The following is a 12,875-nucleotide window of genomic DNA, read 5'->3' on the forward strand; positions in this document are numbered from 1 at the left end:
GAAAGAAAGAAAGCGCAAGAGAGAGAAAAAGAGAGAGAGAGGGAGAGAGAGAGTATTCCACCCCCTTCAACTCAGAATATTGAGTCAGATCTGAGAATGATGTATTATCAAATGGAGGCCAGGAAGAAATAAAGGAGAGGGTGGGAGGATGGGAGTGGTAATGCGAGGCGTAGTACAAGAGGAGAAAACAAAAGGAGTGGGGTGAATGAATGGAAAAAACAGCAGAGAAATAATATAGTAGACAACGATCCAAACAAAGTGAAGACCAAAAGATGGGAAATAAATATTTCAAAAACATCTAAACATGGAGACATACAATAACATTACCCACTGAGACTGGGGTCATTCACGCACCACATTCACAGTAAGCTTTTTAACAAAGACAAACAAAAAAATGCCCTTTAATGCCCTCATAGAGCTGTGGTGTGAACATGAAACAGAGATTTGAGCTTCTTCAAGAAGTAATTTTTAAAAAATTTGTTTGGCCTTCCAAACAGCGCAACTTTTAAGTCAAATAAGTAGAACAAATTAATGACACTGAAACATTTACAGCATGCAGAAAACATGCTTTAGGACCTTGAAAAGAAAACACCAATAGAAAGAAGAAAGTTTTAGGTTCTTACCAGTGAGGCAGACTTAATGGTGGCAAAGCGGCCCTGGTTTTTGTAGTTTTGAGCCTGGCTGCTCTTATCAAAGGAAGCTGGCGTCGGCTCTGGCCGATGGTCCCTGTGGATCCCGTCGTCCCAGTTGTATTGATGGTCCTGTTTGAAAACAAAGGAGAGAAATTTAGGACTGGTAAATACTAAAAGAAAACAGAATAAATAACAACCAAGTGATCAAAGTAAAAAAAAAATGATAGTGTAAACTATGTTGCACTGCAGGGCACTCAACTTTTTTTTTTTTAACTTATTAAAACTGTGCCAGTATTGAAATTCGTCACCATAATTCTGTGACTTACAAAAGAAATACTCCCCACTGATTTAACCCATACAACTTCTACACTTCACAAAGATTCTTCATCATTTGATAAAACTGTGTCAACTGTAAGCTTGCATGTCATGATGAAACATCAACACCCAGCACCCCCAATAAAATCTGACTGACAAACATGCAGGGAGGCCCAGGGACCAACGAGTGCTTTTATGCGTGGAGGGAAATTCACCGCCATCAGAAAACAATGTGTGTCATTTTTAATTGTTCTCATCACAGCCCCTGAACTTGAAACAGCACACTGGTTGTCTGTTCATAAAGTGACAACCTTATTCAAGCTCTGTCAAAATACAAAGAGCAAATGAAGAAAGAGAATGACAGAAGTGACAGTCCTCTCTTCACAGAGTTGATTTCCAATGCGAATGTAAAGCACAGTATTGACCTGTGTGTGTGTGTGTGTGTGTGTGTGTGTGTGTGTGTGTGTGTGTGTGTGTGTGTACACAGGATGCCACATGTGCAAGGGGAATTTGCTCTGCTGCTAGTTCACATGTATACACGGCCTTTGTTCTCAAAGTGTGAACGGTGTCAGTGATGAACTTGAAGCAATCTGCAAACAGTGAGGACTGTCAATGGTTTCCATGGTTTTGGGGGGAGGGGTTTATGCATACTCTTGAACGGTGCGAGACACCAAAGGATGTTTGCACAGAGCCATGTTTCCTTTTCATTTGTTAAGTGAGACAGTTATCAACCCAGAAAAGAAGTGAGTCAACCAGTAACAGTCTTTGTTTCTTCTTCCATGCACTGAACTCTGGGAAAAGTGTTTAAGACTGTTTACTAATACCATTTCAAAAGACAGGAAAAATGTTAGGTACAAAGTTGTCCTTGTGCTTAATTCCACTTGGCTTGACTTTTTTGTCTCTCTTTCAGTGGGGCATCTCAGAAAACAGACTACAAATCTGATTTGACCTTTGTTGTGACTTGGATTTCTCAGACTTTATAATCTTCTTTATTTTGTAGCAGTAAAACGATAACTCTGAAGTACTGTACAGGTATCAATGACTTATGCAAGAGATATTGTAGAAGGAAGAGACATGTCTCTAAAACTAAATGTTGCAGTTTTGTTACCCTTGCCCCCAAAATCCATGAAATAAAAAACATACTCATCAAGTTAAAGCGGTGTGGTGGCAGGAATAGCTCTCTAATCAATACCCAAAGCAAAGGTGTGGCTATGTGTAATTTATAAACTTGGCTTGCTGAGTTCATATTTGTTTGTTCCTCCCATTGGAAGAGTGCACTAGGATGATGTTTATGTCAGCACTCTGGATTGAGCAATTAATGGAGCTGTAATGTTGTGACATATGTGCATACACAGCTGAAGTAACTTGTAGATTAAAGAAAACTTTAGCTAAAATAAGCTAAAATGATGGCAAGTTTCCAAAAGTTTTAACTTTTTTTTTTTTTTAATTAAATTGATGGTGATGCTATAGATTTTCTTTTTTATGTCTCGGTGACCACTGAAATGAAAGCCATGGCTCTCTTTCCATTCATTTAAATAGGGGCCTCAAGATAACCCCTAATCAATTCCAAGATGGCTGTCAAGTTGTAACACTCTCCATCTAGATTTAAAGTGATGAACACTTTGTAGTCGACAACTGGTTATATGACACATTTCAGGGTCTGTTTGTACACGGCACCAACTTGCACTACATATTTCCATCCATCCATCCATCCGCTTCCGCTTATCCTTTTCAGGGTCGCGGGGGGCGCTGGAGCCTATCCCAGCTGTCATAGGGCGAGAGGCAGGGTACACCCTGGACAGGTCGCCAGTCTGTCGCAGGGCTAACACACAAGGACAGACAACCATTCACACTCACATTCACTCGCACATTCACACCTAGTGGCAATTTGGATTATCCAATTAACCTATCCCCACAAGCTGCATGTCTTTGGATGGTGGGAGGAAGCCGGAGTACCCGGAGAGAACCCACGCAAAACACGGGGAGAACATGCAAACTCCACACAGAAAGATCCCGGCCTGATGGTGGAATTGAACTCAGGACCTTCTTGCTGTGCGGCAACAGTGCTAACCACCGTGCCACCTACATATTTCCCACTTGGTTATATATGAATCGAGTATCCTTCACACCCTCTGGTTGTCACTGCAGTAGCTGATCTTAGATGAACTCAGTATTTCAGTGGTTGTTTGGACGGTTGTTGCTAGTAGTTGTTGAAATTATTCTTTAATTATTTCATAGTCTCCGGCTGTCACAAAACTGTCTCCAGTTTTATATATTTTTTAATTAATTAATATTTTAAATTGTATTTAGTTTAAAAAAAAATGAGATTAACACTGTTTGAGTATGATGGCTGATGCTCAGTTAAAAGGCTTTGGGAACAATAAGAACTCCCAATAGTGGTTTCAAACTTTCAGCCTTAATCACCATCCCGTCTTCACCCTTAATTTTTACCTTCTTGGTGTGTGGGGAGGAGTCCAGGGTGCTGCTGTAGTCTTGGGGATGCATCATGGTCATATCAGAGCAGCTGTCATCCAACACCTCCTGCATGCTGTTCACGCTGCTGCTCTGGCTACCCGTGCTAACCGAGGTGCTGGGAATAGAGTGGTTGCTGCCCAGGCTGTTCATCTTACAGCTGGCTGCCTCGCTGTCCTGCAAGTGCGCACAACATATACACGTGTTCAGAAACACAAATGTACACAAACACTCAAGGAACATGCTACTGAAATATACAAAAGTCACCCGTGACCTTCGCCCAATTATACCCAGGCTTTCTTCAAACTGTACCATTAAATGGAGTTGCCTCAAAACAAACGGCGGGGGGGGATCACTGATGCCCTATAGATTGCATTAGAGTCAAAGTCATGCTAAATTGCCTATTAACCTCTAATTGTTAAGATGTGTGTGTCTGAGTCATTCAGTAGCATCTGAGCTTATGTTAATGGGCAGTGGTCAGACAGAGGTCTTCAGATTACAAGTCAACTTGAAGGTGTACAAGACAGATACGGGATGAAACTGTGTAGCTTTTAGAAGCAAAAGCCAATTCACTTAGGTCTAAGGCAACAGGACAGGATATTTACTCAGTCTTTCCACATAAAACAAGGATTGGTACAGCAGGTTTTTCAGGGTAAGGCTTTCAGCAGTGTCTTGTTGCACCAAGGTCTGGTGGCTGCTGTGAATTGTGTCACATGGTGTAGGATGACATTACTGTCGCTACGAGCTGTCCATAACTGTTCACTTTACTTCAGGCCAGGTCAGCTAAAGGACATTTCATCTCAGGCTACCAAGACTGCATGAGAAAGACTCCCATTTGTTGTGATTTCAAAGTGCTGAAGCAGTACTGACTAGTGTGGAGTCACCATCTCTGAGACTTAAGTGTCATCCTGAGGATGCAGATAAACTATGCTGTCCCTCAACCTTTTGTCTGAAATCATCTGTTGGCCTACAGATAGAGAACTGTGTGAAATAATGAGCTTAAACTCTGTCATTGGTGTCAAGTACAAGCACTTATTTTATGTAGTGGTGATGGAAATTTTAAATATAATAATTATTTCAATTACTTTGCGAAAATACTCTGCAGATTAACTGAATCCAAACCTCATTTTAGTGCAACTCTGCTACTTAAAGACTGTGGCTACATATATGCAATTTTTCATCTTCATATTAACTATTGTTAAGAATTGAAGAACTGTTTCTGGTGCCACTCCCTGTGATCATGCACTCTGCAGAGTTTTTTCTTTTAACATTAATTTGTCTGTTTAATATTTAAGTTTGATGCATAAACTGTTTCCCCATTAACCTCCCTTCTCCCTTTTTTTTTTTTCTTCCTCCCACCTCCTCCTCCTCCTGGCTCTCTCCCAAGGGCCCGTTGTGTTTCTCCTGGTATAGGATCTTTTTCATCTTGCGGTACTGCAGATTGTCGAGCTCACGCACTGCATCCTTGGTCCTCTGGATGAGGTCAATGAGAATGCGTGGCGAGCGTTCCCGACGTACAAAATCATGCTGAAGAGAAAAAGACAGACAGTCAGTTACTTCGTTCAAGGTTTTAGTCAGACTTTATTACAATACAAGGAGGAAAATACTTGGTTTAGAAACTAAAGCTAATCTTTCTATTAGGGTTATCTTTTTTATTTGCATTTCAATTGCTGTCTTCATGTCATACAGTTTAATTTAAACTGAACATTATGGATGTTTTCTTCCCAGTTTTTCAATAGAAATTCAGAAAGTATTGCCTCAGACTACTTACAATATTGGCAGTAAACATTTAAAAGGGAAATAAAATAAGCTGAACCGGAATGAAGATGAAAATTTTATATATTAACTACTTTCTTTTGCATTATCTTAAACATTGGCACCATTTACAGATCTTTTAAGTTGTTCGTAAATATTTGGAAGTCATTTAAACATGTCTAAAATTTTATTTCAATGAGCACAACAACTCTGGCAATCACTAGAGGGCGCCTGTAGGTTGTTCAACCCATTCTGGTCCCAGCACTCAATACGCTCTACTACAGTCTCTGAGAAGGTCCATATAATCGATTTTTATAAATACTCCTAATCCTTCTCATTTCAATAAATACTGTTTGAAATGCATTTGGCCTTGCACCAAGTTAATGAGAACTTTAATTAAATCAGGTCATATAACAAAAATCCCACTAAGCATTGATAATTGAGAGATTTTAGTTATTTAATCTGTATCCTTTGCTTTTGTGCTTTTTTTTTTTTTTTTTTTTTAAGAATGAGCTACACACATTAACCTCTGTGGAGGAAAAACAAACATACTTAAGAGTTTCTTCTATCAGGGCATAGCAAAGCAAATTGGACCTTGTTATTTACTAAAAGAAAGAAAAATCCTTCCAGAAGAAAAAAAAAATATGTGAAAGGTCAGACTTCCTTTTAAAAATATGATCAGTGAATGATATAATGGTTTCACACTTCTATGGAGATCATTTAGGTGATTATCATTGCTGAGTCTGTCCTTTGCAAGTGAGATGAACCTCTGTAATCTAATGTAGGTGCAATTTGGTGGAGGTTGGGACATTGAATAATTACATAAATGCACAATGAATAACCAACGGGTCAGAGTGGGATTGGTGGGAGGTGGGAGAGAAGGTGGGGGTCGAGTGATAGTGGATGGCTATTTTTAATTTGTGTTTTTTTCATTTGTTTGTTTTTGTTTTATTTTTTACAAACAATTTAGGGGTGTCAAAAAAAAGAATAAAAAAGCAAAACAAATAAAAACAGAACAGATATTTCTGCCCAGCACTTCCTCCCACTACAACACACAAACATGTTCACACCTCCTCTTAGTCAGTGTCATTCATAAAATATTGGCTGCATAAAAGGCTAAAATGTATTCAACCTAAAGGTACGTATTCTGCATGAAAAAAAAATACATATATTTAGGTGTATTTTTAGCCATCACTCTCTGCACACCTTCCTCTCCATGTGACAGATGCCGGTGTAATGGGTTAGTCAGGACACAGAGGAATGACATCACACACTGAAAATAGAGATGAAAGTGATTTGTCCCATTTTCTGATTGACCTACAGCAGAATGTGGGTGGTTGGCCACCCCCATCCCATCATCCAGTGAAGTTATCTCAAGGATTCCTCCTCATTATGAGGTTAGTGTAAAGAAGAAGTGACAGCAAATCTACAGCACCTGGAGTCTTGTCTGGTATATGTATTGTGGCATCACTATTGCCTTCTACCAGAAGTACTCATCCATACTCAGTTTTAGCCTGTTCTTTTAGGATAAATTTGTTTTTGACATATACTATTACCGGTAGTAACTTTTCAGGCTACCGTTACTACTTTAGACCAGTCCACATCTACTACACTGATAGCAATAATAGCCACTAAAGGAAAAGGCTAATATGTTGGATGTATTCAAATAATAGTTCAACATTTTTGGGGAGATTATAATTTTTTGGCTTTCTTGAAAATAATTAGATGAGCGCACTAGTAAAAATCTCATATTTGCAGGAAAGTATATGGATGAAGCAATTAGTCATTTAGTTAAATTTTAGCATAATAACAGGAAACAAAGGGAATTCTGAAAATATTAAACACTTCATGAACACATCATATTGTATGTTGTTTCACATACAAAAGATAAAACAGGTTGAGGTTAGTGGAATTTTGCAAGTTGGGCAAAGTGAGAATTAGTAGACTAAGTATTCTAACCAGCTACTCGCAACACATTATCTTTGCAAACCTTATCATTTCCTGCTTAGTCTAAGCTACACATTGCATTGAAAACAATCACAAAATACTCATTCATAAATCGGTTATTGAAATCATGAATTCAAAAAAGCAAACATTTAGATGATTCCATCCACTGAACTGATTTTTCTTGTAAAATAGGGCAACTCAATTATGCTATTAGTTTTAGATGATTAGTCAAACACAAAATTAAATTTGAACACTTCCTTTCATGCTCTGGGAAGTTGCTGTTGTGCTGTAAATATCTGTAGTTAGTAAGTAAATTTATACAGCTGAGAAACTCAGAGTTAGTTTCAACTATTCAAGTGAATATGTTCGTTTAAATGAAGTGTACTTACGGGGGGTTGAGGCCACTGAATGGTTACTCTTTTATTTTTCGTAATTACCATTATTCTGAATGAGGTTTTAAAGGACAGAGAGTGAATTTAACCTGAAGCCAGTACACTAGTAGCTCAAGGCCCACAGATTAGTGACCTGATTTTCCCTTTAAAGCGCTTGGAGGGGCATGTGCCTGTGTGTGTGTGTCTATGTGTGTGTGCTTGCACTAAAATGAAGAGTAAATTTGTGTGTGTCTCAGAAGAGAAAGTGGGGTATTAATCATAAACTAACACCCCAACCCCCAAGCCCTTCACTTTAAAGCAGGCCCTTGGACACTGATCCAAAGTCTGTTTGGTACTTATCCCTCTTTAATGGTTTTTTCAGTAAGGATTTGGGTCAGGGGTGCTTGGAAGAGTGCATTCCAGTCAAAAGCCCCATCCTATCCAGACAACAGTCCAGATCCCTTTAGTTAACCACTTCCTAACCTCACACCTTCCTCCATAAAGTGAGACAGGTGTGAAAAGTCCTGCTTGGGCTTCAACACCACTGAGCGTGATCACCAAGAACTTAAAACTCTTAGTGCACCAATAGGATTACCTGTTGGTCACACAAACAAAAAGATCATCTCCTCAATCACAGGGAAACACAATGGACATGCATGGATTATCAGCGTGTATGCTCATTGTGGTTTTGGAGATACATATGGGCTGTCACTGGCAGGATGGCTTTAAAAAAAAGAAAAAACAACTTGCAGGTTTAAGCGTTAAGTTTTACGAGATTATTTTATCTGTGTTTGACAACAGTAACATTTTGCGTTTTAAGGGGTTAGATGAGTTATATTATATATGAGTTTTAAGGTAAAACAACCGTTGCGGTTCCACAACATCAGTACTCAAATGCAATTATTTATGTCCAACACAAATTTATTTTCTTTGTCCTTCTACTCATTTTATTACACCATATAAAATGGAGCTCAATTGTCTTCCTGTGTCTTATCCCTTGGCTGTGAGGCAACGGGGGGAATAAAATTAAAAAAAATCTCAGTAGGATGCTTGATTCCTGTGCTTGAAGAAGACAGTGTATATATGCTTGCGTATTAGGGAGCCGTGGGTGGATGGGAGTGACTCATCCTCATGACTGACTGAGACAGGAAGTGAGGTCACAGCTAGAAAGATTACTGAGGAAACCCACTCACTCGTAGCAGCTCCCCCGACGAGGGTCTGTCCTGAGGAATTTTCAGCAGGCAATAGTCAACAAAGCTGCGAAAGAGGTCAGACCTAGGTAAAGAGGACAATGAGAAAGAAGTCAGTCATAGTCCTTCTTGGACTAATATTTTTAAAATTAGAAAAATTTTAAGTAGAAATGACAGTGACAAGCTAAAAAGCCATGCCATCTGTCCTTTTTGGCAATTAATGACTAATGTACAAGGAGGAGCAATCCACAGCTCTTTGGTGTTTAATATATCAGTGACTTAAGTAGAACAATCTTGCATAATCTCTTAGTGTAGCCCCGAATGGGAATTATATATGGATTATGTAAATATGTGGAGCAATAAAAATATAGGCCAGTGGAGCTGTGGTCTAAATATCTAATCATGGTAATCTAGCACGGTAGATATACCACCATATGTTTTGTTTGCTGTTATGAGTTGTTAAGATAAAATAGACTGGAATGCTCTTTACGTTTATTAAAATACACACTGAGGGTATACGACTGAGATCTCCCTCAACCTCTACTTCTCTCTCAGTTGCTAGCATAGATCCATGCTTAGTCTTGTAGGTCATGCGAATGTGTTCACAGTCTGGCCTTGTGTTTGTGTATGAAGCCAATGTCTCTACTTGTCTCATCTGGATGTTGCTAATGCCTCGGGCCCCTGGAGCTCCTCCAAAAATACCACAACCCTGTGCTGTCCCACACAATCGCTCACCTAAAGCACGATACTAGAAATCAACACTAATTTTACAACAGATGTCATAGGCAGCAAGTTTTAACTTTAAAGAACTGCCTTGCCTCACGTTTCTCATGACCTGCTCACAATACTCGTGCCTACTTAAAGGTTTTAAAAGAAAGGTTGTTATTTAATGAACGCTTGTGTGGAACTGATGCACATGTTCTACAGTATGAGGCAGGTAAACGGTTGCATTCAGCTACTCCTGAGGAGCTGTGTGACAGAGACAAATTTTTACAACATATTACAAGGAACTCCTGCACGACACTGCATACCTAGGACATCGCATGCATACCATGGCAGTCACAGCATGGCAGAAGTACACAGGAGTAAATTACAGGGAGAACATCAAGCACAGGGTTAATATTTGATGAGTGCCGTTTCCCTAAGGACAATCATACCACACATGCTGTGGTTACAGCAACTCAATGGAGCAGTAGCATATTTGTTCCTTTGCTAAATTCCTGCAAGTGTCTTGCATTTTTTGCTAATTGAGATCACCTAGTTCTCGGTCCATACATGCTGCTGAATATGTATCCGCTTTTCTTCTGTTCCCAAATTATTCCTTTACTACCAAGATTGTGCTAGCTAATACTGAGCCCATTGTTCATACAATAAATATAAAGATATAAAAATATTATATAGCTTATATAGCATTTATTCATTAACTGAGAATAAAAAACATAAAAAGCTAAGCTATGGTGGCTTATGTAGAGTGCTTGGATTATTCTACTAACTAAGCCAACTGTATATTGAATAAATGATTTCACTTCTTATAGTCCTCCAGATAAAAAAAATGTATACCTTTTATGATGAGATTTGTTGTTAAACAGTAATTCATTTAAGCTTTTTTCTTGACTTTACAAAAAAGCATATCAGTTTTAAATGCTGTTTCTCAGTTTTTTAGATGACCTAAACATTTCATGACAATATATAGCAGCTCCGCTGGTCTTGTCTGACAATGGTGATGCAAAGAGACAGCAAAGAGCTGTTTAAAACCTGCTGGCCTAAATTAAATTGCTAAATGTTTTTTGATGTCTGGAAGGACATTCCCTAGAGAATCTATTAGCTTCCGCAGTCATGAGCTGTGAGGCTGAAAGCTGCATAAAATAATGCATAAAGCAAGCTGTTTTCCCATATTTAGAACACCTCATACGTGCATGGAGGAATATATTTGTATGTTAGTATGGCAAGCTTAAAGTGTGAGTTAAATTACTTGGAATAGCAGGAGAATAATCGTGCTGTTTTGTTTAGATGCTGCCTCAAAGCTCAGTAGAAATGGTGTGGGTAGCTGCAGTGTGTTTCTTTGGTAGCTGTTTCCCAGGTAATTACATAAGAGACTTAGAGTGTGCCCTTGCACATGGCCTGTGGCAGGGATCACAGGTCATGCAGATTAACACAGGGATGTCTTACTCTGGCTGAACCCTGACTAGAATGGACTTTAATGTTCACGGTTGACTGGATGCATTATATCAGTGGTTATACTGGATTTTTTTGGGTGTATGGTAATTTTGTAACATCAAGGTGCTAAAACTTACCACTCATTGGACTGCAGTGTGGGAGAGTCGTTCTGGGCAATGTGATATAAGGCACTCATGGCATTCATGTTGAACAAGGGTGGTTTACGTTCCGCTAAAATGAGAAAGGATGTGAGAATAACATATACAGTGTGCACATTTTCGCATCAGCTTCTCCTTGAATGAGGGAGAAGCTGAAGTCTAAAAAATAAGTAGTACAAACAAATAACTTTTAATCAGCTTAAGTCTGCTGAATTTCAGTCTGAGCCAATAAATGTATTATTTGACCACTGGGTAGGTGTTTGCTCACCCAGTTCAATACAAGTGATCCCCAGTGACCAGATGTCCACTTTTCCTTCATACTGGCCCTCGTCCATGGCTAGGATCACTTCTGGGGCCATCCTGAATACAAAGGCAGACACACGCGTATGCACACACTTTATCAAGTATGGAAAAAATCCATGAAAATGTTATAATCTTCTAAGCTTCTCAGAGTTTTTAAAGACTCTGGTATGCTGTGATAGCAGCTTAGTTTTTGGAATATATGTTTCTATACTTGTGTGACAATTTTTCCACCAGTATATGGGATGCCTTTGTTTACCATTAAAGCTGCTGTGAATATGTGAGTGAATATTTTATTTTAGTGCATAAACAATTGAAAGCCAATTGCGGAAAACTATTAATATGAATTAAAAAAAAATCTTGTCAGTTCTTTCTCAAACTGAATTAATAATGACTAACATGTTGCATGTCTAGGTGCATGACTCTAGAACAACAAACATCTACCAACAACAATGTCTAAATAAAATTGGCAGAAAAAAAGAAAAAAAAGACATAAAATAGCTCATTTGTACTGAACATGTGCAAGATAAAGAAGAAACTTAATCTTCTCTTCTCTGCAGATGAGGTTCCATGTTTGTCTTGTGTGTACTGACCAGTAAGGTGTGCCCACAAAGGAGTTGGCAGGTGAGGCAATGGAGGCGGAGCCAAAGTCAGCCAGTTTGACTTGACCCAGCTCAGTCAGCAGGATATTACCAGCTTTCACATCTCTGGATAAGGGAAAAGAGCATGAAGACAGCAAAGACAGAAAAGAGAAAAAGTCACATTAGCTCCACTTATATATTATGCATATGTGCCAGGTGACTGATATGTGCCAAGTTAGTCCTACCTCCAATGAGCCAGTCCAGTTTTTATTCACTTTTGACCAACACAACACAGTTGGGTATTTAAAGATATCATGTTTGATTTGACATTTTAAATCTATGCCCTTTGAAACTTAAAATGATACAGAACAGTAAAACGGATTTATTTGATGTGGTTGTTGGATGCCAATCATATCTTCCCACCTTAAAAGATACAACTGTGTACAGCAATAAGGTGGGAAGGTGATGTCCAAGAGTAAGTATAGACATGATGTTTTACAACTTAATTCGTAAACACTGCAATAAATGAAGAACGTAACTGTCTTATGTTATCATGTTCCATGTTTTCACTCTATGTTGCCTGTAAGCAAGGAAAGAAATAGACTCACCTGTGAATCATATTATGGGAATGTAGGTAAGCCAGTCCTAGCAAGGCACCATGGGTAATGGCAGCAATTTCCATTTCTTGGAGTGGTTTTTTATGAACTATGGAAGAAATAAGTACAATGAATGGATTGAGCAGAAATAACATGAATGATTCAAATAGTTATTTCTATCCAAGATTGTGGAAGTGCAGACTTCATGTGCTCAGCTCTGGAAAGCACAGTATCATGGCTTTAATAATTAAGACCAACTGTACTGATCTGTCCACACACTGCAGTAATAAAGTAATCCCAGTAAACAGTTGAGTTTCCTAAGCTGGCACCCCGAGTCCTGCTGTTCTAAAAATTGTGCCAAGGCAAAAGGTCACTGCAGAACTACGACTGAGAATTTTTAT

General features: G+C 38.8%; 1 protein-coding gene across 4 annotated transcripts in view; it reads right to left on the minus strand.

Moving 5' to 3' along the window:
* Nucleotides 1-12,875, minus strand: part of taok3a (TAO kinase 3a) — a 64,474-nt gene that overhangs the window by 13,540 nt on the left and 38,059 nt on the right. For all 4 annotated transcript variants that reach the window (XM_026188222.1, XM_026188223.1, XM_026188224.1 and 1 more), the window contains 8 exons: nucleotides 12,487-12,583; nucleotides 11,891-12,004; nucleotides 11,266-11,357; nucleotides 10,977-11,070; nucleotides 8,686-8,767; nucleotides 4,779-4,946; nucleotides 3,399-3,596; nucleotides 624-761 (listed from right to left, as the gene is read on the minus strand). In XM_026188222.1, coding sequence (XP_026044007.1) covers nucleotides 624-761; nucleotides 3,399-3,596; nucleotides 4,779-4,946; nucleotides 8,686-8,767; nucleotides 10,977-11,070; nucleotides 11,266-11,357; nucleotides 11,891-12,004; nucleotides 12,487-12,583 — 983 coding nt within the window. The remainder of the gene's footprint in view (nucleotides 1-623; nucleotides 762-3,398; nucleotides 3,597-4,778; nucleotides 4,947-8,685; nucleotides 8,768-10,976; nucleotides 11,071-11,265; nucleotides 11,358-11,890; nucleotides 12,005-12,486; nucleotides 12,584-12,875) is intronic.

Source organism: Astatotilapia calliptera, chromosome 12, assembly GCF_900246225.1.
Source record: "Astatotilapia calliptera chromosome 12, fAstCal1.2, whole genome shotgun sequence".
NCBI lineage: Eukaryota > Metazoa > Chordata > Actinopteri > Cichliformes > Cichlidae > Astatotilapia > Astatotilapia calliptera.